This window comes from Protopterus annectens, chromosome 2.part1 (assembly GCF_019279795.1).
Source record: "Protopterus annectens isolate FY-2018-M chromosome 2.part1, PAN1.0, whole genome shotgun sequence".
NCBI classification, from domain to species: Eukaryota; Metazoa; Chordata; order Ceratodontiformes; family Protopteridae; genus Protopterus; species Protopterus annectens.
In genome coordinates, this window is record NC_056729.1 from 1,227,198,195 (window position 1) to 1,227,223,491 (window position 25,297).

Below are 25,297 nucleotides of genomic sequence, written 5' to 3' on the forward strand. Positions count from 1 at the left end.
GCACATTCCAAAACAATATGGGAAAGAGTGGGGGGAATCTACAGCATGTTGTTGTTCTCATAGCAAATTTATGAGCCTTACCAAACACATATCAGTCTCCAAAGTATCTCAGTAGGTCTTTCCCCTCACATGGAAATGAGTCCCTCAACAGATTGAACGCCGGTATCACCTCCTCTTCCAGTAAGAATGCTAGGGCAAGAAGTGACTTAACTGCCAACTGGAGTGACATGTTGGTATTATACCTAGTTGCTGTACTTTATGCCAGATATTCTGACCAAAATGTAAGAGGCACCCTTTGGACGTTACACCTTGTAAGTTCCCTTTGATGCTCTTGATGGCAGCTACCTCAAAGTCCGTTAACACGTACTTCAACTGTGATTCACAGCCATGTTCTACCATTAATTCCAACACACAGTGCCACATATAATTATATGCTTTAAGGAACTTTTTGCTCATCAAACAGAAGAGTAACGGTACAGACCTATTGAAGCCACCATATTTAACCAAGCCATGTATACTGTACAGCTGGTGACAAATGATCCCTTTATGAAAGAACGTGCCATCTATTAACCATATACTGGCTGTACTAAGATCAATTCGATTCTGTACTGTAGTAAACACCACTACCACTGTTTCTGTACCGCTATCACTTACCCTTTTACTGACAAATGGTTTAGACTTAGTGGGGAAGTCGGCTAAATTAATATCCTGCAATGTACTAACACTGGCACTTGTACCTTTAGCCTGCTTTCTTCTCACCCTCCCCACTTGTTGCAACAGTGCCTTACAATTTGGTAAGTCAGGCACAATATTGCTGGATGTTGATGCCAGGGCATCATCAAGAATTACACATGGCGTGCCGCATGATAACTCTGATTTAAGCTTTTAAGTAGCGCACATATGGTACTGTTCAATTTCGGATGGGTCCCCACTATGGTTATGCCCTACTGTTTTTAGCAACAATTCCCCCTCGGGCACACTTTGCGTGACAGCCCTACCTTTACACTTGTGGGAACATTTCCATTTGCAGCACCAGTACGTCTTCTCATTGTTAACTTTCTCATGGTTTAATATGTACCCATCCAAAAGTAGTGCAGGGTGTCCCTTTTGTGACTTTATTGTACTGTATACTCTGTCGATTGTTCCAGGAGCAAGGGCAGGTTTCTCTGCCATGTCTGTTTGTAGTTGCAGCGAACATCAGGGTTCTGAAGTAACGCTTGCTTGCTGTGTAGCAGCCTATCTCTGGCAGTTTCAGCTTTGCAAATGTCACACTTTTCAACTGTCGACATTTCCGGATTTTGCTGTTTTAGTCTGAAGATACCGAAATCTGGGATTTCGGTATCTCGAGATTCTCTAGTGAATCCACTATACCACATGCCCCATCAAGTAATCCATAAAATCCTAAAAACATGTTTGTGTTCAGAGAATCCACTACAGGTTCCATGCTTTATAGAGAAAGACTTTCAACTCATTGACCTAAGTGTTTTGTGGAATATCTAACCATTAAGTCAATCTAGTCCCAAACGATTCATACATTATAGAATAGTACTGCGGTGGTGGTGCTGCGGTAGCATTGTTGCCTCACAGTAAGACGTTGTCCCATTCGATTCTCAGCTAGAGCGTCTTCTGGGTGAAGATATGCGTGAATGGGCGTACCTTCGTTGAAGGTTGTGCGTCAGAGCTGGCAACTTGGCACATAAAAATCTACTGCCAATCATTAGCGGACCGGAGTTCCGCTGTGGCGCCCCCTTAACCGGGAAAAAGCCGAAAGACACGACGACTGTATTATTACTTGCTGGCTGTTTCTGAGTAGTGCCTGTTTTAGAAAAAAATTGAATAATTTTTGCTTTCTCTGTCTTACTCCTACTAGAACAAATTAGTACAAATTAGTCTCATTGACAGGATTATTTTTAAATAAGAATAAATAAAATTAAGACTGAATTTAACCTATGCAAAATAACTCATTGGGGATAAATAGTTTTACTGAACTTGACACCAAATGAAAAGCTCAATCCAATACATTGTGGTCTTCGGTAAAAACATTTGCAAGCAGTTTGATGCCATTCAGGGCTAGGATTGTATGACAAGTAAAAATAGATTTTTACTTTTTAAGCAGAACTATAACTGATTAGTAATAGTTTGTAATTTGTTCTACTCAAAATGACATGATGAAGATAAACATACTGATCAATTGTGTTTTTCATTCAAGATTTATTCTTCTACATTGCATTGTGTTTTCCCACACTCTGACACAGTTTTGCTCTTCCCTTTTCTGTCTAAACTGACACAGGGTAGCAGTACCTTCAACTGTGCTATTTTCAGATATTTCTGTTTCCCCACAGTCTGACATAGTTTTGCGCTTCATTTTTCTTCATTATCTTCTCTCCACTGACAAAGGGTGGCAGAACTTTGAAACTGTTTTTTTTTTTCCAAAAATAGCTCTTCAGAAAGTGAGTTAATAGATTCTTATTGAGTCCCTTTCATTCACTCACTCTCTTACCATGATGCAGGTGTTAATTTTCCTGTCACTCACACATGTATTGCTCACTCATCTGTGAACAACTAACAGTGAAAGAGCTTACTTTAGCATACATACTTACAAATATTTTAAGCACAGGCAATAATGCCCTTCTAGCCTGCCAATATACCAAAACAGTTGTTACTATAATGTGTCCGGGCTGTTTTTAAAATATCTAAACTAGTACTTGCTTTTATGTAATTTGGTAGTCTGTTCCATGCATCAACTGCTCTCCCAGAGAACCAATTAGTACACTTCTCATTCCTACAGAATCTTCTACATAGGCTGTCTGATGATTCTCTGCTACTTTTTGATAACTCCAAACATTCTCAGAGATAGTTGTCAGTAAATCCCCTATATACCTGAAGAAGATCTCCTCTTAAATATGTACAAGAGACACTGTACAAGTTCAGATATTTTAGTATTTCGTAATAAATAAAATTTTCACATCCATGGATACTCTTGGTATATTTCCACTGTACTGTTTCCAGTTTATTCATGCTTGTTTTCTTTAAGGTTTCTGTATTGTTATTCCATACTCAAGTTTGGGTCTAATGTAATCAACAAACAATGACTTCATAATTTCTGATTTCCTAGACTTTATAAATCGTTTTATGCAACCTATAGTTCTGTAAGTACCATTAACCAATTTGTTGATATGATTAGAAAAACACAAAGCTGGATCTACCCATATACCCAGGTTCTTGAATCTACAGTTTCAATCACTGTGTGCTGAATTAAATTTTCACCTTTCAGTTTATGTCTCCCAAATCTCACATGCTTAGTTTTTGATGTATTTATCAGCATATTATTCTCCTGTGCCCAAATAGTCAATTTAGTCAAGTTCTTTTGCAGACATGCCCTGTCTCTAACATATATAATCAGTTTACCTAATTTCAGGTAATCTGCATATAAACTGTAGAACACATCAGATAAAAAAGATAGGTCTGAAAGATACAATCTAAACAAGTAAGGGCCTAGGACAGAGCCCTGTGGGACACCCTGACTGTAACCAATGATTCCACCTGTCCGGTTGCTGTATAATACTTGCCATGTCCTATTTGTAATGCAACTATCCATCTTATCAAGAGTAAATCCAATACCTAGTTGTTCTCATTTATTGATCAGTGTTTTGTGTATGACCCTGTCAAATCCTGAAGTTAAATCTATATAAATTACATCACAGCACAAGTTTTCATTCATAGCTGTTATTATATTGTTATAGAACATCATGTTACAGGTGGTAATAGGTCTGTTTTCAACATATGCATGCTGATATATGGTTTCAAGTCCCAACCTATCCAGTTCTGACAATTACTTATCCATTATTACCTTCTCCATTATTTTTCCATGAATGTAGGCTTAAGGGTCTATATGACTCTAGGTTTGTCCTACTCCCCTTTCCCTTAAAGACAGGTTTAATAAGCATATGTCTACAATCTTGAGGAATCTCCTCCTATTTATATGACCGAGTAAATAATAGATATAATTGTAGTACAAGTTCTTGCTGAAGTGTTCTCGTGTTATTATTACTTATTCCATCTCCTCCCAGAGTTTTGGTTGGTTCCAGTTTGTATAATTCTTTTTCAATATAATCTAATTTGATTCCAGTATCTGAGGTTACCCAGATATCACTACAACAAGTTATCACTCTCTTTGTGGAGTTGAACTGTTTTGCATAATATTTTGTAAATATATCTATACTCTGTTATGAATGAGAATACATTTTAGAAACTACACACAGTATATCAATTTATATGTCTTTACTCCTTCCACATCTAATGTATCTATAAAATGGTTTTCTATTATGCTCAATATCTTTATATACATTTTCTTCAAATTTTTCTTGATCTTGTCTCACACTATGCTTAATTTGATTGTCCAGCTTGTTTATTTCGATCTTCAAAGTTGTACTTCAACCTCTTTTCCATTTCACATATTTTTTTCTTTCTGACCTTAATCAGGTATCTTGTTTTAATGGAAATAAATATCCTGACATTGCATGCCTAGATCCTGATGTTAATTTTTTTTTTGCACTCAAACAATTTCTCTTTCAAAACTTTCCATGTTCCTTCTGCATTTTTTTCACTGAACACATCACTCCAATTAGTTTTACATAGTGACTGTTTTACTTCCATATAATCTGTTATTAATCTGTGCATTGGTTTAGATTTCTTTTTGACAGAATTATCTAGTAACAAGTTAACCTTTATAACCCCATGATCACTACACATTAACAGTGGTAAAACTTGACATGACGTAACAGTAATTTCTTTAAGAACGCAAACAATGTCTAGTACATTCCTTTCTCTGGTAGTTTTTTTTTTTTAATCTGAATTAATTGCTGTTCATGAACATACATTGTTAATAACCTCCTTTCTAATGTTGTTGAATCAATATTATTCCAGTCTATTTCTGGTAAATTTAAGTCCCCAGACACTATTATTCTTCTCTTCTGTGTTTCATGCAAGAAATATATGAATTCCACTCCGTCATCAGCACTCGACTTTGGTGGTCTACCCACTCCAACAATTGTTATACATTCCAGGGTTGCCTTTATTGTCACAGTTACACAATCTAAAGTATTAGTGTTATCACTGAACATATAGTAATCACAAGTTTCATAACTACCTTTAATCCCTATCATAACACCTCCACCTGATATTTTGTTAGAATGTCTGTTACAGTAAAATCATTATACCCTGACAGAACTGGTTTCTAGCCATTGTTCTTTAACTATGTTTCGCAAACAATAACAACATTAGTCTTGTGAGAATGTAGCACATTTTCCAATAACAAAACTTTATTATTAATGCTCCTAGCATTAATAACCCTCAGAGATGCATCAAATGTTGCTGTCTGTGAACTGTTAAATATTTTTATCTTTGCAAAAATTCTGCCCTGTGTTTGTCAGATATTGCAAAATATCTGCTGCAAAAATTCTCTTCCTTGATCTTGACAGATGCACGCCATCCTATTTGAACACGCGTGCCCCATATTAGACTTGGATGCTCTATACATTTCCATTTTTGAAAATGGGACATTTTTTTCATGTAGGTATTCAGCCCAAAAATCTTCTCATGTATGGTGACCTGACTTTTCTTTCTATATGTGATTTGTGAAAAATACATCCTAACACCAGTGCGAGATATGCTATCTAAGAAGACTGTAAGTTCCCTACTAACAGACAGTGAGTCCTTGTAGATTAAATCATTTGTACTGACATGAATAAAAACAGATCAATATTTCCTTACATTAAGGCATCCGAAGGCTTGTCTAACATTCTCTATTTTTTGCTTCTAGCAAGCGTACCATGATTAGAAGTTCATTTATACAATGACTGGCCATTAACATTCAAAAATGAGCACGCTGATTGGTCAGCCCAACCAGCATGACTGTTGTAATTCAAGCATATACCAATGGAAAAAAGTCCAGTCATCCGAACTTTGTTTCATTACTATATACTATAACTTTTTAATTTATCTTCACCATAAAAAAAAAAATAATAATAAAATTAGAAATGCAGACAATCTGGATGCATGAGAGAATCAGCATGGAGAAAATACTAGGAAAATCAGATACGTTATTGAAAACTAAAGAAATGTACCTGATTTTCCTTGTATTTTCGCCGTCCTGTCTCTCTTGTACATCTAAAGTGTCTGAATTTCAACCTTATTTAACAAAAACAAAAAAGGAGCAATGGAAATCTTACTTCTCCATTGCTTCCTTTCCAAAGGACTGATGTACATGTAAGCATGGGAATGTAAGACCCATTTGCATGCACAGTACATCCAAAAAAGCTGCAAGATATCCAACAAAAGTAGAAGAATACCTCAGAGCCATCATGCAAAGATATTATTTAAGAAAAGTAAGTCATTTTTTTTCTTAACTAATGTCATTGTATAATAGCAATTACCGATTCAGTGGTGTGATATATTGAAGATTTACCCACAGTTGGCTTTGTTTAATCATTCAGACTTTGCCCTCGTGACTAAACCACACCAACCATAGGTAAATCTTCAATATACCACACCCACATTGTCAGTTATTGCTATATTATCTTCTCTGCAAAGGTAAGTATCATATCTTCTAGTAATTGAATATCCAATTGCAAGAATATCTTTTCTGACCAGATCTGAAGAATCTTCAACTTCTAATTTAGTAATATCTAATCTGTCACTTGTTACAAAGGAATGATTTTCATCACCATTAATCTTATTAATCCCACTGTTTTCATTGCATATTAGATTTGCAAGCATATAATTCTCATCCAGCTGGTTTTGTACAGCCATAGCTTGAGTCATGTTGTCAACATCTATCTTTCTCCTCTTTTCAATTTTGATTTCTTCCTTTTCACCTGCCCCTTGCCTCTTTTTTTCTACCTTCGCTTTTGGAAACATGCTGCCCTTTCTGCAGACTGAAGGTTTTCTGATGGAAGAATGTTATCATTCCCTGTAATCTGTGTGTTACAAAACAAAGCAGTGTCCTTTTAAGTATGTATTTTCTTTACTTTACAGACATTTATCACTTTCTTTTTATTCCTTATTATTTGTTGCGAACTTCCTCATTTCTTTCTGTTTTTCATTTACTTCAAAATAAACTCACTAATGTAAATGCTGCACTGTATACTTTATGCCTGGTTCAACTGCAGTATTTTTGTTTACTGCTACTTAGACTTGTTGACTAGCTACTTGCTCTGTGTTTTAAAACTCACTAATGTAAATGCTGCACTGTATACTTTATACCTGGTTCATCTACAGTAGTTTTAGCTGTGTTACCATGGACTAAGCTATCTTGCTGCTTATTTTATCCATTGGTTAATGCAATTGTTTGCTTACTGTTTTACCTCCTCTTAGTGACTTATTTTTTTCTTGTCATAGATTTCAATTATGCTTTAGTAAATAATGCTCACTGCAACAGCAATAATAACCTGCCGTCCAGCTGTGGCCATTTGTCCTGCTATGTTCAGAGGAATGCAACAAATGTCACCCTATTTTCACATCTCTATTAACTATGTTTTTTCTAAGTATATTTATTGTTAACCTTTAGCAACATGTTAAAGCTAAATTTTTGTAGCATTGCATTTGTACTACTGTGCTAGACTAAATGCTAATGTGGAGGTCTTAACAGTTTGTGTTTATATTGTTTGAGGTTCTCTTTCTGTTCTTTCTAAAAAATACCCCCATCTATCTTTCGTGTGCTAAACAACATAATTGGTAAAAATCTTTATTTTTATTTTTTTCTCTCCCCAGCTATCAGCCAAGCTTTATTTCTTTTCCTCTCCATACTGCCAGTGTACTGTTTAAAGTTCTACATACTGAATAACTGGTTGCAATGGAAATCACTCAACATATGTCTCTGCTATCTCTCACCTTGCAGAACCTCTCTTTTTATCTGTAAAGTATGTTGGCTTAGTTTTACATTTTAAAATATATTTAAGGCAGTATCTACTCTCTAGCAAATTGGTACACTGTAAAGTAGCTTGGCAACAGGGAACCCCCCCATTCTTAAAAGACTCTCTGTTAGTTTCAACAAATTTATGTCTATTAAATCCTGGACTAATCAGCCTGCTTTAAGAAATTTCTTACCTGATAGTACTACACAACAAAAACTCTCTCTCTTTCTTACTATTAACAGTACAAAGCCTTTTTCTGTTAAAGAGTTTTTATTGATTGTTTCTGGACTGTGCTTACCTCTGGGGTCTAATCAAGCGGCTCCGTTTGCCCTCTCTTTGCTCTGGCTCACTCTGCTCCCCTACCCTATCACCATTCCCACCCACCCCCATTTTCCTTATAGTTATATTTAAACTAAACAACACCTTTTAACTCATTATCCTATAACTTGCAGCTACCTTATCCAACACATCCACAATCAATTATTTATTTCACTTTCTCCCCTCCCACCTCAATAACCATTATTTTATTCCTCACACAACACTTTCTCCCCTACCACATACCTTTATCAGTACACTTCTCTCTCTCTCTACTAAACTGCACACACCAATCACCCATATTTTTTCTCCTAATTATTTCTCTACTATTCACCATGTAATTTATCACCACTCTTCTGAGCAACTCTCTCCTACTCATTACCCTCTGATAGTCTGTCACTCCACAAACTTCATCACGTCAAACATAACACATTACCCCTCTCCTTATGCTCCACACTATTACATACCATACAAAACCAAATATCCATTTTTACATCTGTTCTAACCTCTACACTAACTCTAACATATACCTCTTCCACTATAAATTTGTTCATACCCCAGCCCTCCTTCATATCCAGATTTATTTCACTGACTAATATCCAAGCTCAAACTCTCTCTCTCTCTCTCTCTCTCTTCTTCTACCCTCACTAACAGAAATCAAATTCCAGGCTGACATACATCCTAACCCAGGGCCCACACAGCTATTTCCACCCCACCCTATAACACACACATGTTAATACTACCCTCCACCTTCCTCTCCTAAAAAATTCCAAATCCAACTTGCCTGGTTTATTGATTAGTACTAGTTTAAGCCTAGGCAATTACCCCATGTGAGAATCAAACCTTGTACCTTGTGTCTGCAAAGTAAACACCTTAACCATTATGCCAACCTCCCACCCTAAATTAGTACTAGGCTGACCTGACTGCCCTTGTGAGCCATTTTAAGTCTAGCCAATTACCCTGTGTGAGAATCAAACCCTGCACCTTGTGCCTATAAGGTAACCACCTTAAGCATTGTGCCAGCTTCCCAACCCTACTTACTCAATACTAATTTTAACCTCAAAAGCATCACAAAAATAGTAAATTTCATGCAGCACTAGCTGCCTACACTCCTGATATAGTAATTATTACAGACACATAGCTAAAACCCCACATTAAAGATGAGGAAATAATTACTAGTGATTATAAAGTTATTAGGCAAGATAGGCTGAACACGTGTAGTGGAGGCATTGCCATCATGTATAAAAATTTCCTCAAAATTGAAAAATTAATCTGTACTCCCCCAGATCTATCAGAAGCAGAAATTCTAACAACCCAATTTGAAGTAAATTCACATAAAACCATCATAATTATTGTCTTCTACCTCCCACCAGGAAATAGTCTAACTGCCATTGAAAGTCTCCTATCCTGGGCATCCTCTGCTTTCAACCATGAAACTATAGTGTTAGGCAATTTCAGCTTGGACTGGCTATCCTGCTCATCTGACAACCCCTCCAATTTTATCAATCTATTCAATTTCACCCCGATTATAAACTCTCCCACTAGAATCAATAAAATCACTAAGAAAGAATCTATTATAGACTGGATACTAACCAATAAGCCCATTGCCCACCATATTGGGTGCTTCCATGATTCTCTCAGTGATCACTCCCCTACCTTTCTACTAAGGAAACACATTCACTCCCCCCCCGTAATGTCATTTTCAAACACATATACAAAAAATAAACTTTTCCCCTACCATCTTAAATTCCCTACTTCATAACTGCAACTGGTCACCTCTAAAATTGCTCAACCTAGACCAAGCTGTACAATATTGTAATGACAACTTCCTCAACATCCTTGATAACCTTGCTCCAACAAGAAAAATATACTCCAAAGCCAAAAACCTACCTTGGATAACCAAAGACGCTAAATCTCTTATTAAACAAAGGGATAGAGCCTGGACTGCTTATCAAACATCCAAAACCTCATAAAACCTCACCTCTTACAAACAACTAAGAAACCAAACTAAGAAGCAAATATCTGACAAAGAGTCTTATTTTCTAGCCTGTCAGCAAAAACACATAACCCACAAAAATTTTGGTAAAATATTAACTACCTCCTCAACACTGGCAAAACCTCTACCTCTGCATCATCTACAACAAATAGCACTGAATGCTTAGCAGCCCAATTTAACTCTCATTTCATCACAACTATCACCTCACTTTTAAACAACAACACATCTAACCAACCACTTACAGTGCCCACCTCCACTAACCCTAAACCCAACTACTTCTCCTTTAAGCCCATATAAACCTCTCATATAAAAAACGCCTTTAAAAACTAAAACCTATCTGTCTAGCAGCTGCCCTTCTCCCTAGTGACTTTTTGAAAACTGCTGCAAGCTCCCTCTTCTATCCCGTATCTATCCTAATCAATCTATCCATCACAGAACAATATGTCCCCATACTCTGGAAAATATTCCATATCGTCCTCCCTCCACAAGGAAGGCCCATTTAAAGATCTCTCTAATTATTGACCCATTGCCATTCTCTCACCTGTAGCCAAAATCTTAGCAAAATGTATCCATAAGCAGCTCCTAGACCACCTCACTACAAATAACCTCTTATCTAGTTCACAGCACAGCTTCTGACCAAAACACAGTACCTCCACAGCAATCATAAGTTTCACTAACTACATCAGCCTTCTCAAAAACAATGGACAACTAGTCTCTACTATACATCTTGATATGTCTAAAGCTTTTGATATGGTATCCCACCAACTACTACTCAACACTCTAGCCTCCTTTAACCTCAACTCTACAGCTCTCAACTGGTTCTTTAGCTACCTTACTAATTGACAACAAGCAATTAAATGGGATAATAAACTCTCCACACTCCTCTCAGTCTCCATTGAGGTCCTCAGGGTTCCATCCTTGGTCCTCTCCTTTTTATTATATTCACAAATAGTCTAAACACTGCCACTAAATCTGCTTCTATCATTCAATATGCTGACTATGCTACTCTTATTTGCTCTGCTCCCACACCCCAGCAACTCCAAGATAAACTGCAAAAATCATTTCTAGATATTGAAAATTGCCTAAATGAACTTCAACTCATCCTAAACCCAAACAAAACAAAATTAATGATCTTCTCCAACAGGAAATCCAAAACCCACCTCCTCCCACCATCTGCTTTACTAATGGCACTATACTAGAACCAGCTAGCCAAACAAAGCTACTTGGTGTCACAATAGACAACAACCTAACATTAGATAAACACATATCACTCGCAATTAAAAAAGTTCACATCTAACTTGGTACACTATCGAGGCCCAAACATTACCTTACTCAAAATGCCAGATCCCACCACCTATCTACTCTCCTCTACTGTTCTCAAATTTTTACTAACCTGCGCATGTCTGTTTTACATCTCCTTAATTCCTTCTATAATAAAATAGCAAAATGTGCTGCTAATATAGCCAACAGGACCCATCATTGCCTTGCTCTTGAAAAACTGCACTGGCTTGAATTTCCCAGTCTGTTATTGCTCAATCAGCTCACCACTGCCCACTCTATTATCCACAAACCTGAAAACTGCCCCTGCAGTCTCCAAGCTAGTGCAACTAAATATCAACCCCAGAACCCTTAGATCATCTGATAAACTTATACTTAAGGTATCTAAGTCCTATAATTACTTTGGTGACTCTCTTTTCTCCTTTAATGTAGCCAAACAGTGGAAGCTAATACCCCAGAATATCCTAAAATCAGATTGTCATAGCTTCAAACAACTCCTAAAGGAATACCTTATTCAACAATGGCCATGCTCCAGTAATACTCCTGGCTAATTTCTCATCCCATCAATCGTTTCTTTTCTGCTATCTTTCTCCTTGTCTTACTTCGACCAAATGAAAATACCACAATGGTTTATTTTAGTTATGTATCTAATGAGTTTCATATTACTATCTGTAGTAAGGCTGAGGAAATGTAATGCTTTCTGTTTTACATTCTCTTTTTGTAAATTGTGATTGTAGACAACTGTTAAACTTTTTGTATATTCTTTGTAAATCTTTGTAAAATCTTTGTAAAGACTTTTGTAATCTGTTTTGTACTATTGTTATGGAGCTTTTCTCCCCAGGTCTCCGCTGAAAACGGGCCACTTGCCCAGCCGGACACTACCCAGTTAACAAATGTAAAATAAATAAAACAAGATAAATAAATAAATACATAAACTGAATCCTCAGATTGCTGAATACTTGTATCCAGAACTTCAAAGTTGTCAGGGGCATCATCTTGTTTCATAGGGCCTGAGTGATCTTTATAGACAATAGACACATCCTTTGTTAAATGTGTTATATTTGCTCTTTGTCTAACATTATTTATCTCACCAGTCTGGTCATTAATATATGCAACAACAGTTCTCCATGCTGTGCCAGTTGCCCAAGTGCAATTATCATTAGTAAGTCCTGATTTACTACTAATAATGGTAAGCAGATCTTCCAGTTTTTACCATACCAAATGATGTATCAGATGATGCAATTAAATTCCAAAGACAGTAATGTCAGGTTTCATAGAAAACCAAAATTATTTGTAGAAATGTGAAACTATCTTAAATCATTGCTTTATTTATAATAACACTCTAAGGGTTTAATTAACTATTTACCAATTCCAAATTTTCAGTTTGCTTCTTAAACACACCCTTGTTTTCCATTCTAGTCAAATAGAGACTTAGGAACAACACTAGGCAAGTGATGACAGGGATCATGGGGAACCTAGTCTTATATATCATAACAGTTCTTGCACCGTTTTCAAGCACTTAATAGTGATCACCTCACAAATCATGCAGTGCTATACATTAAAACACTGGGGTTAATATGTGCTTATTCATCTAGTCATCAAGACTACTCTTAAAGGTAGCCAAGGTGGTACTTTGCTTGACATGTAAACATAACTTATTCCATAGGTTGGGAATATATTGAGTTAGGAACCTGTCCCACAAGCAAGTATTGTTTATATGCTGTTGAAGATTTAGATCACTAACGAGGCTGCTTGTAGGGACACTGCTTTTGCAAGAAAGAGAAGGTGAAAAACAAGACTAGGTCTTTCATGGTTAGAAAAGCAAAATATAGGCCACCTTGGAGCTGCTGGTAGAATATCCAGTATAATGAGAGTTACTGTAATCAATCAGGTTAGTTAAAGGATGTAGGGTCTTTAATTTTCTTGGTTAGAAATATTTTGGGACTTTTCCAGTTAAGTAATATGCTTGGATGTGTCCAAACTATAGGGGGGTAAATGTTCCAGTCAGTGACTGGGTAATTGAAGTCACCAAGCAAGAAGGTGTTTGGTTTGCTATTTAACACCTCAGTGATGTTAAGGCAGTTTCTGGTGTGCAGGGGGCTTCAATGTGGTTCTGTAGCTAGCACTGAAAAAATAGTTGGAGTTGTTAAGGGTGATTTGGATCTGTAGGAGTGCCGGATTCTCTTGTATATGTTTACTTAGAGCATTCATAGTTTTTTTCTTTTTAATCTCGTAAACATGTTCATAAATCCTGCCCTTTAATTTATGCTCTGTTTTGCCAATATAGAATATGTGGTAATTTTTACATATCAGATACCTTACAAAGGTATTATAATACTGATGTTTATGTTGCTTGTGGCTTTTATTTTTAACATATGTAAGTTTGTGGAGTTTTACCATAATGATGGGGTCGTTGTTTTTTGAATGATGATGTTCCCTTTTAAAAAAGTTTTTTGGATTAATCTAGGGGCTCGTCAATCATGTTAGTTAAATCAATCATGTGATTTAAATATGTCTATTTAAATGGTGGATTTTAAATGTTTGCTATCTGAAGAAGTCTTTTTATAGTTAAGATGAAAGCGCTAATAATAAGAATAAAACTTTAAGCAGTACAAGTGTTGCCTTTTAGTGTTCTTTGTCCATTTTCTAATCTCTTTTATTCATACTTATTTCACATGAAGGGATAGTTATCAGCAGAGCAGAGTAGTATAATGGACTGTACTGTGGTCAGTTTTTTCTTATGCCCCTTTAAGTAGCATTGCAAAAGGTCTGGAAGGACATATTATACCATTTTGAAGATGACACAAATATATGCAACAGGGTTTGTACAAAAGAAGGAGTAGAAAGGATGAAAAAGTAATTATCAAGACTGGATGAACAGTCTAAATATGGCTGATTAAATTAAGTGCAAAATAATAGCATCCAAGAAGGTGGTAGGTCACTACTAGTGGACAAACTTGGATTCATTTTTTAACGTTATTCATTGCTTTTGTTTTCTGAGCAGTGGTGAACTAATCTTAGATATACATATATAATTCAGCTGAGTGAACATGGTGTTTTGAAACATTTTGTTTCACCTGACTTGGATTGTTAATGAATGTTAATTTGTATTCCTCTAGCATATGGTCTATTGTCATCGGTTTTGATACATTTGTCATTTCACTGTTGTCTGTGGCAACTATAAAGCAATTTGACAGTTATTTTCAGTCTGTCTTTAGCCTATTTCAGCTGTTAGGGGAGTCAGTGTTCTGCTGATACACAATATTGCAACAGCTGCTAATCCTATACATAAAGACTATGTTTTGGAACGTCAGCCTTCCTGGGAACTCAGGTTTGTAGCTTTACTTACATACTTCGGAGGCACAATAGGCCATAGATTTATGGACTAAGCAGCAGGTTATTTGTCATTCAAGACTGTGTTCTGCTGTCAGGTGGCATTTGTACAATTGCGCTGTGACATTTGTAGACATTGTGGGATTCATGAGACTATAAATGCTATCAGTTCTCAGTGCTTAAGCAGCTTTTTTACTTTCTACAGTCTTTAGATTAAGATGAATTTGGGGTTGGCATAATGGTTAACATGTTGACCTCAGCAACATAAAGTACAGGGTTTGATTCTTACCTTTAGAAGGAAAATTAGTTACACTTAAAATGACCCACAAGGGCAGAATATGGTAGCAATATGCTTGCAGACATCTTTATTAGTGTTTTAGTTTCTAAAGTCTGGGATGGATTTTATTTCACTCAACTCACTTTCTAAATACTTATGATAGGACTATTTTATTTGGTCAGTTTTATTTCATACTATGACGTTCTACAAGGAGTATATAGGGCACATCATTCTGTTGCATTTATCGCTGAACATTTGTTTGGTGGTACTTCCTCACTGTATTTGTTTGAGTTTAATACATCTGGGAAGCAATATGTAGTGAAAGGAAAGCACACACAGAGTGGGATTAAGAGCAGAATAAGCACAGGAAGGGACCAAGGGAGATCATATCAGATGATCTAAAGGTAAGCTCACAATGTGACAAGAAGGTGGGAACGGTGTTAGGATGCACTGGGAAAAGCATTACCATTACAAACATGCATTTATTATTTTTATGAACTTATTTATCTATATCTAGAATTGATAAGACGTTCATCTGAAGCATTTTGTGCAGTTCTAGGGTCCTCATTTTTGTAAGGACATAGATGTGACAAAGGTATATAAAACAAGGAAAAACAAAAAACAAAACAAAATAACACAAGCCAGTCAACCAAAGTATGGAAAGGAACCAGACAAAATCCTTAGCACTTTTGTTCTTTTTAATAGAAAATGGAACTTCTTCAGAAAACAAAAACTCACAAAACCATAATTACTGAAATAAATAGAAAAGTAATCAATCACATGATGAAATCAACCAATGAAATTACAAAAAAGTGGGTGTTTTCAATGACATAACCATGAACTTAAAAATTACTAAGGCACACTCGTAAGACAAATAGAGTGAAAAAATACAACAATAATAAAGTCCAAACAAAAATAAAAAATCAAATGTGAACATGTGTATATATTATAATCTTCCCATCTGTAAAAAGCATTTAATGTTAATAGTCACACTGAGACCCAGTAACTGATCAGATGCTAAATGAATTTTCCGTGAACGTTCATGGCATTCTAACAATGTTTTAAAGTCACCACAAAAAATGTCCGAAGCAACTGTGTCAAGCACAAAAAATGAAAACTCTGTTATGTGCCAGAACTTAAAAAAAATTTTTTTTACAGATGGAAATATTATAATATATACACATGTTCACATTGTGTTTTTTTATTTTATTTTTGTTTGGATTAAGAAAGTGAAATTCCCAAAAGGATAGACACTATCTCATCCAGCTGAATAGACAAATAAGAGGGCTAATTAAGTCTAGCAGCCAATTTTGAGGTAAAGATAGCCTCCTATGCCAAGGACAACCATAAGACATCTTTAGCTATGTCCAAAACATGAAGGTAACACACAACAATGTGTGGAACTGGTTGTAAATAGAGCCACATTCACAGAGCTGGGAGATATAGCAAATTTACTGTCTAACCCTCCTCCCCCCCCAGCTACCCCCAAGAAAGTGCCATAAAAGATAACCCCTCCAACTATAAATAGGGAGCAGGTCCTAGATGTGCTCTCTAAGGCCAAGAGCACAGCTTAGACAGACCCTGATAATATCTCAGGATGCCTTCTAAATAGCCTAAAATATGACCTGTCATGTCCACTGGACTCACTATTCAGCCATAGCCTCTGGACAGACTTTGTATCACGCATATGGAGGACTTCAATTTTAATCTCTCTGCACAAGGGTGAACCAATAGCAGACCCTAAGCACTACAGACCCACTAGTCTGACTAGTCTCATATGTAATGTCATGGAAAGAATTATCATGGAAATGATGAATAATGACATAGGAAACTTTCAGACACTGGACCCCAACCCAGTTTGGTTTTGTCAAGGGAATGTCATGCCTACTCAGTCTGGTAGATTTCTTTGAAAAGATCATCAAGGCCTAGCTTGACCTAGCTAAGGCATTTGATACAATCTCCAGTCCAGGATTGTAAACAACTCACAGAATTAGGCATAAACTCCTACATAACATGCTGAATAGCCATCTGGCTCTCTAACAGGAATCAGCAAGTTAGGATATTGGAGACCACCTCCACAAGAGACCAGTGTTGGGTCTGCTCCTCTGTGGCATCTACTTCTTGGAACTCAATGCCAATGTCAGGGACCTTTTGGTGACCAACCTTGCAAATGATTGCAAACTAGGCACAGTCGTGGAATCCACCCAAGACATTAACATCCTACAGAAAGGACTCACACAGACAAACTATCTCTGCCAAAGCCACGACTTAAAACTCAATGACAAGAAATGCATACTAGTACCTTTTGGGAAGTCAGCCAGCTAGGAAATTACCTCATTTATAAAACGCCCATAAGAGTAGACCCAGTAGTCAGGGATTTTGGGGACATATGTAGACAGTAACCTTGCTTTCAACAACAGGTGTCTAAGGTAGTAAGAAAATAATTCTATGTCACTCAACATATAAGTGCCATCTAGCTCCAGGAAAGTCATCATGCCACTTAATTTAGCCCTCATCAGACTTATCACTGAGTACAATGCCCCCTTCAGTATGTATCAGGCCAGTCACATACGAGAAATGGAACATCCACAGAGGTTCTTCACAAAAAAAGCCCTATATCTACAGTCTGTTTCATACAGACTGTCAAAAGGAGGTCGTATGGCTGTTGTACAAAGCTTCCCTGCATCTAGCTCTGATGTTCCTTTTGCATATCTGCAAAATGAACAGTATCAGAACCACTTGAAATATGGACTTAAACTTTGCTTTTGGCATAAATAGGACACGTTGGAGGGACAGATATGTATCTCAAAGAATTCCCCTCCTCTGGAACAGGTTTCCAATCCATGTGAAACAGAGCCTTTCCCTAACCATTTTCAAGTCAACCCTAGACCAGTAGATGAGAAATCAGAAATTTACACATGGATATACTTGGGTTGCATGACTAGGCTTATAAAGGCCCCAGTGGTTGTTGGCCTATTGTACACCATTGAACCTATAACCCTATGAACGTTGTCAAACGCATGATTAAACAACCAGAAGTGCCTAGCTCTCCTTTCCCATTCAACTTATGTGAATAAAAATGAGCTGATACCGACTTACACTGAACTGAAACAGACGTCTTCAATTATCATCTTCTCTCCACTACTTCAACAATCCAGGCATCCACCTCTTTTGTACTAGTACACAACACTTCCACAACATGTTTCCATCAACAGCTGAATTCATTTAATCTCATTTGCATGAAATATCTTAGACATATATTGACACATAACTAAACTAACAAATCTGTATTTCTTTTGACTAACTATTAATTTATGTATTTATATTGTTTATATACTGTTTGTAAATAAACCCTGAATGCAATTACTTTCATTATTCTTAATGCCATCCTTTGTATATCATTACACATTGCACTGCCAGTGGAGAAATTGGAACATATTTTGATTATTTGTTTGAAGTGTGCTGCTGAAAATAGACCCTTCTGGTGCAGTTTACCTCCCTCAACAATAAATAAGTAAATGAATGGCTGAATGAAGGAATGAATTATGCCATTTCTTTGCAGGTGCTATGTACTATTATTTTTTGTTTTTTATGTTTTATACTCTATGGCATCCTTTTCAGTAATTACCATCACGTTTCATTATGAACATCCTAGTCTGATGCTCACTTTTAAAACATACACAGTTCTGCTTATAAAAGGTGTATTACACCTAAGACATTAATATATTGTATTGTATGTTATACTGAGTGTTTTGTGTATAGAGTCAGATATGTATACTTTGTTTATCTGCATTAAATATATGTGGTTTACAATCAAAATTTCGAATACCGATATATAAACTCTGATTAATGAAATGCAGTTTTCAAAGTTATCATACTGGCACTTTGAAATATGTCGAACCCACAACAGTGAATGCTAATGTGTATTTGCTGTTGTGAGATTGAAATTCTGACTGGAGATTGCACTACAGTGGGGATCGAGAGTTTGCCCTTTTCCCTCACTGTAGTGCGATCTCGGAGTTGTAATATATAATTAGCAGGGGGGTATGGGGGTGCAGTCCCCCACATGAGGGGGTGCAGCGGGCTTGCCTCCCCCTGCAAAACATGTGCAGACTGTCACGATAAGTTGTGGAAATGTCGACATCAAATTGTCGGCATTTTGAATGTGTCATAAATGTGACTGTTCAATGTTGTAATTTTACAACATTTTATTTCGCATAAGTAATAACTCGAGGAAACATTAGCATTATGATAGTAATCCTATGTATATATATATATATATATATATATATATATATATATATATATATATATATACATACATATGCACACACACACACACACACACACACACACACACACACACACACACACACACACACACACACACACACACACACATATATGTACACATACATGTATATATAAAATTTCTGAGGTCTCTTTGACATGTATTTAGGTAATGTAGTAGCAAAATACATATTAATTAGCTTTGGTAGCGTAACTAATGACATATAAAAGTGTGTTAAATGATGGAACAGTTCTACATTAGCTAACAGTCCTGGGTAAAACATAAAATACGCGAATCAGGGCAACATGTCTACAAGTGTGGTGAGCAATTACCTAGGCCAGGCAAACTACAAAGTAAGGTAACTGTCGAAAGTAGCTTGGCTAGGATATAGCTAAACAACTCATACTGTTTCAGACATAATTAAGGAAAAGGTACTCACTTGTGCTACATCCAGTAAATAAATCTGTAGATAAAAAGCACTGGCACTCCCTGATACTTGGTTTGGGACAGCTCCAATTCCATAGGATAGTTTGCTGCATCTGGAAAGTTGACTGTCTTCCTCATTCTAAAATATTACATAAATATAATTAGACATACACAACATGTTATTATATACTCATCTTCATGTACCTATAAACCATTTTATTGAGAAAACAAAATGCACATTTTATTTCATATAAATAACAAAGCAGAGTGGCAGAAGTGCTTACAAAAGCGAATATGAGTGCTATGACAATGGGTTTCAGTACTGTCCCCTGAAAACTTTCAGATGATTTATCCTGATAGCTGCCCCCTGTTTATCCACTGATCAAGGAAGGGTGGGAGGCTCTATGATCAACCAAAAAAAAAACATAAAAAAAAACATTTGCTGTATTTCACTCTGCTTATTTTTTTTACCTCCATCAAACTTTAATCTCAAATGATCTCCTGTTTGAGAGAAGTCTTTAAGCATATTAAAAGGCCTAGCCCCTGTGTTCAGAGTATGCATGCTTCTAGACATTCTACATGATGGTGTTAATGGTTGTAGTTACCAGGGTTCCAGTGGCCCAAGGCTTCCAGTACTGCTAACATGGGGTATAGAATGTAAAACTACAGGAAAGTCTCACAGTGCTTCAAGAGCCTGGTTGCTCCCTTTAATTGCTCTGGAAAGTAGAACAATGAAACTGTGTCTTTAGCATTTAAAGTATGTTTTTGATGCAGTTTTGACACTAAAGCTAGGGCAGTTCATTGTTTTTGTAATGATGCCCAGTGATTTGGAGAAATGGGAAGTGGCGATGTTTGTTGAGGAGCATATAGAGAGTGAGGGCACCTCATCTATGCTGAGCCTCGACCCAGTGAAGATAGCAACCAGCAAGCAGTAAGAAGGTTACAGAAAGCATATAATACATGTGCCTTGGAAGCAGTCAAGCAACAGATGAAAACTTGAATTTTTGATTCATTACGCTAAGCAGTTTGAGACATCTGGCAATGACAAAAATACATTCCTCAAAGAGCAATAGGCTGCCATGATGTAATTCCAGCAAGAAGTGGTGGATATGCAAAATATATTTCTGGAAATATGCAGTGAAATAGTTTGTACTGAACAGAATCCGGTTATCCTGGAAGAAAAAAAACAAGCTGGGTAAACTTAAAATTGATTAGAAGGTGACGAAAGATTTGACTGCTTGGAGTTTGTAGAAACCATTATGCCCCAATTGACTGGATTTTCCAAGAGAAAAATAGATACTGAAAATGCCTATAGATTGTTGCTCCTGCTGGATGAAAGGGCATGCAGTTGACCATGACTGATCATGGGACACTCTGTGACTTGAAATAAAACAGAGCATGTTTTGTCACAACTCTGGTGACTTGTAAAGAGAATAACAGTTTTATATTTTTCTTTTCTTTCTTTTTTTTTTTTTTTTTGCAACATTTTTACATGTAGGTACAATATGTACTGATACTCCCATTGGTGCACGATATGTACAGGCACTGTGTAGCTTTTCCCTGGCAATTAACCCTCCTGGGCTGAAGTCACTAGGGTCTCTTCACCTGTAATGATGGTTCTCCCACAGCAGGAGAATGAACTTGATAGCTTCCATTTCTGCTGGAAAAGGCAGGCTTAGTTGACTGGTTAGATCCTATCTCTATGTGTCTTGGTTTCACTACTTGTAGACTAGGTGAGCAATGAATACTTGTCCTGGGCCATGGGACAGATATGCATCCCAAGCCATCCTGCACATTCAGCTTGGTGACCATTCTGAGTCTTGGTCTCTACCAAGGCTATGAGAGATGATTTGCCTCCCATCACCATGCCACCCATCTGCTTAGAATGGTGACATTTAAAGCCTCATTTTCCTTTCCCTCCTTACACCAGCACCAACAGGTGCCCAAGCTACTAAGTGAACACCTGTGTGATCAAGCACTGGAAAAGTGTGCTAGAACCCTAAGTTCCCTCCGAAAAGTGATTCTCAAAGATATACTTCCTCTGACATTCTCATGTTTGCCAATCAACAACAGATATGAACTTAATCTTCCTCTGGTTTTGGGAGAGCAGCTTGCTAAAGTATGAAGATCAGTAATGTAGTGGAGTTTGAAGCAGGATAATGCTTAGACCCCTTCCTGGCTTTCGGAACTGTTACCTTCTTTCTCATCTAACTTCTGTCTTGTATCATGTATGGGACTCTCCTGCTGATCCCTGCACTAATTTTCCGCTACTACAACTACCCTGCTATCATCATGAAAAGCCTACCTTTTTTCTTTCCAGTTGTGCCGGGTGTGAATGTGTATTTACTCAAACCCTGGCACTTGTTACAGGCTTGCATTTTAGGCTTCTTTCCTAGGCAGAAGAGACATCTATTGTGTAAGTTAAGATGGTGATCTGGTGCCTATATCTGTAAGGTTTCAGCATTTTTAGAATCATGTAAGGACATTTTATTTTTGAAGTATGTTTGATCATCCTCACATGCAGTGATGCCACTTTACCTATTTTTCTTCACTGGCTTCTCCTCTGTCCAGGTTAGATAATGATATATAACAAGTCCTTAGCACAATTGTCACATAATTGCTTTTCTAGCATTAATTACATTTCATTTTACAGTTCACTGGGATGTTTAGCATTTTTCTGATACTTCCTTTGACTGCCACACAGTATTCACATGCATTTTGGTTTCCGACCCTCTTCAGCTGCATTCTGCAGATCTTTTGCTTTCCTGTTATATTCCTTTCAGCCTCCCAAGCATTCCTACATTCCACTTCAGTTGTTTACACTCCCACTGCTTTTACTGAGAGTCGCTGTGTTATCTCCCTTCCACCATGCTCATCTTCAAATCTTTTACCCGGGTGTGAGCTGCTTTCTTAAGTTACCGTGGTCCACTGTATCTTCAGAATGCCCCCTCATCCTGCTTCTGATAATTTCTGGTCCTGCACTATTTGCATATTTGTGGTTTAAGTGGAGACCACCAACCCAGTCCAAAACAAATCATCTTAAAACCTGAAATATATTTAATATGGTTCCAATATGTAGAATTTAAAACAAAGTGATGTTCCCAAGGAACCAAAACCAAATTTGTATAAATGGGAGCTGCTGAGGTGCCCATCACAGCTCACCTTATTTTGTCAATAGTATTCCCCTTCAAAAAGAAAAGCAAGTTCAATAATAACACCTACATAAAATCTTCAATAAGAAAGAAAGAAATCTCCATTTGAAATATCCTTGCTGTCAAGCAGGACATGGTGAAAACAGTCTAAACCTCCACTATGTGGAATTCAGGTAAACATATTTTGAATATCAATAGTAACAAAATAAACTTTTCAAAAGAAAGGAGCCTTACCCAAAATTTTCAAAAAATCCCATAAATCCTTTAAAATATGCTTATCTTTCTTTAAATAGACTTTAACTTTCTGTCAACAAATATGCACAAAGGTTCTAACTTAGAACCACAAAGAGCCACAGTGGGTCATAAAGGGTGATCATTGTCATCCTTATGAAGCTTACGTATCCCAAATATGGATAGAATAATGGAGTCCTTAACTGTCACAAATTCATATAACCTATTTTAAATATGGTCTTCCAATAAAAGATCATATACCTTCCTAACTGAAGTGTCTAACAAAATGTCATGCATTTTGCAAGAATAATTTATATAATCCATAAAGACCACCCTACCCCCTTTAAAAGCTTTCATATTATCTCTATAACATAGTTCTCTCAAGTCTGCTTCCTAAACAATTTCAGATAAAGAAATCAGGGGATGAAGTGGGGGGTCCAGAATACTTTTATTTGTTTATCTACATATGTATCTGTTTATTTGTTTTTTTATTTATTTGCATTTTGTTGAGAGGTTTAGTTCAACTAGGTTAGTGGCCTCTTTACAGGGAAGAACCAATTTGGTATTTATACTACTAGTGTAAATTTGGCCAGGGCACTGGGGAACTTCCCCTACTCTTAGTAATTGGAGGAAGGATTTGTGTGTTACATCCTGACTTCCTTTTTCCTGTTCAGGCATGGAGGCAGCCAGGAGGAACAGGGAGAAAATATGATTCAGCTTTGGCTGAAAATGAAATTAAGGTTGATGAAAATGTAGTTGAAATGGTAGAATAGCTACCAGAAGTTTTTTTCTGATGCTGTGGGTGCAGAAAAAAACAGTGATACTGGAAGAAAAGGAGATTGTAGCTGTAACAGAGATGGATTCAGAGGAAAACTTTCAGAGGAGATTGTTTGAACAAGAGACAGTTACCTCTGAGAAATGTATAATTACAACCCTCCAACTGGGAGGGTTGCAGGATGATTATTTGGAATAAATGACAAACCAAAGTGAACCAGAAAGTAGAGCAGCAATTTCATAGAGTGTGTGACACCCATGCACTGGCCCAGCAATCGAGGAGCCTCAGTCCTCACCACTAACACCAATGAGGGGTGTCCACATTGGGAAGGATAACAAATACACACACAGTAAAGTACAATTTCCCTTAAGAGCACACAGAGATCACAGTCAGTCTAGGGCTGGTTTCTCCCTTTCTTTCCAGATCTCCAATAAGAGTCTCCACTGGCACAGCTATAGGGTGCAGATCTCAGCCTAGTGGTTAAGCTAAAACCTCCAGCACCCTCTCTGTTCAACCAGTGCTTCATGTCCCTGCCCAAGTAGCTGATGCACACACACTTTGAGATATGAGTTATATACAAACACACAGACACTCCTGGGAAAGGCTGGCACAGGTTCTCCAGCTATGCCCCCTTCTCTGCCAGGCTATAAGGTAGAAATCACTCCCACCAACTGCTAATATCAGCTAATAATAAGGCCCTTACTAAAGGGTGTCCACTTATTACTGTGCAATATTATTATCCAAATAGTAAGTGTAACCCAGGGCTAAAGCTATTGGAGTGGTTTGGACAGTATCACTATATACATGCATTGTACTCTAGAGCTTAACTTATCTCTACATAAAACAGCCACAGTTGAAAGGTTTAAACATATTTAATAATGAATAATAAGAACACAAGGCAATACGTCTTACTACACAGTGCTAGTCAAGAGTTCAGAGATCAAAGGAAAATGCTTAAAATAATACAGTAGAATAGCTCTGACATCAATACAGAATAACAACTAGTCTAATCTTCCTATTTCCTAGCTATATCTAAGAGCAAACACAGTTCTAAAATAAACTTTCATATAGAGCAAAGCAGTGCTGGTGATGTTGGATGTTCTGAAGACAAATATAAAATGCTCTGATTCTCTCTCTCTCTCTCTCTCTCTCTCTCTGTCCTTAAATTGATAACACAGTACCTACCACTGACTCATTTCAGATTACATAATTTTTTCTCTGGTTCCCAGGCTAACAAAAACTCAGAGTTTATCAGCCCTTTTGATCTTGCACCTAGTCTGGAAGCTATAGCAATAAAAGACATTATACAT

General features: G+C 36.9%; 1 protein-coding gene across 1 annotated transcript in view; it reads right to left on the reverse strand.

Annotated features, from left to right (window-relative positions):
- MFSD2B (major facilitator superfamily domain containing 2B) overlaps positions 1-25,297 on the reverse strand; it is a 799,283-nt gene that overhangs the window by 705,248 nt on the left and 68,738 nt on the right. The window contains exon 2 of the mRNA XM_044062754.1: positions 19,843-19,968. Coding sequence (XP_043918689.1) covers positions 19,843-19,968 — 126 coding nt within the window. The remainder of the gene's footprint in view (positions 1-19,842; positions 19,969-25,297) is intronic.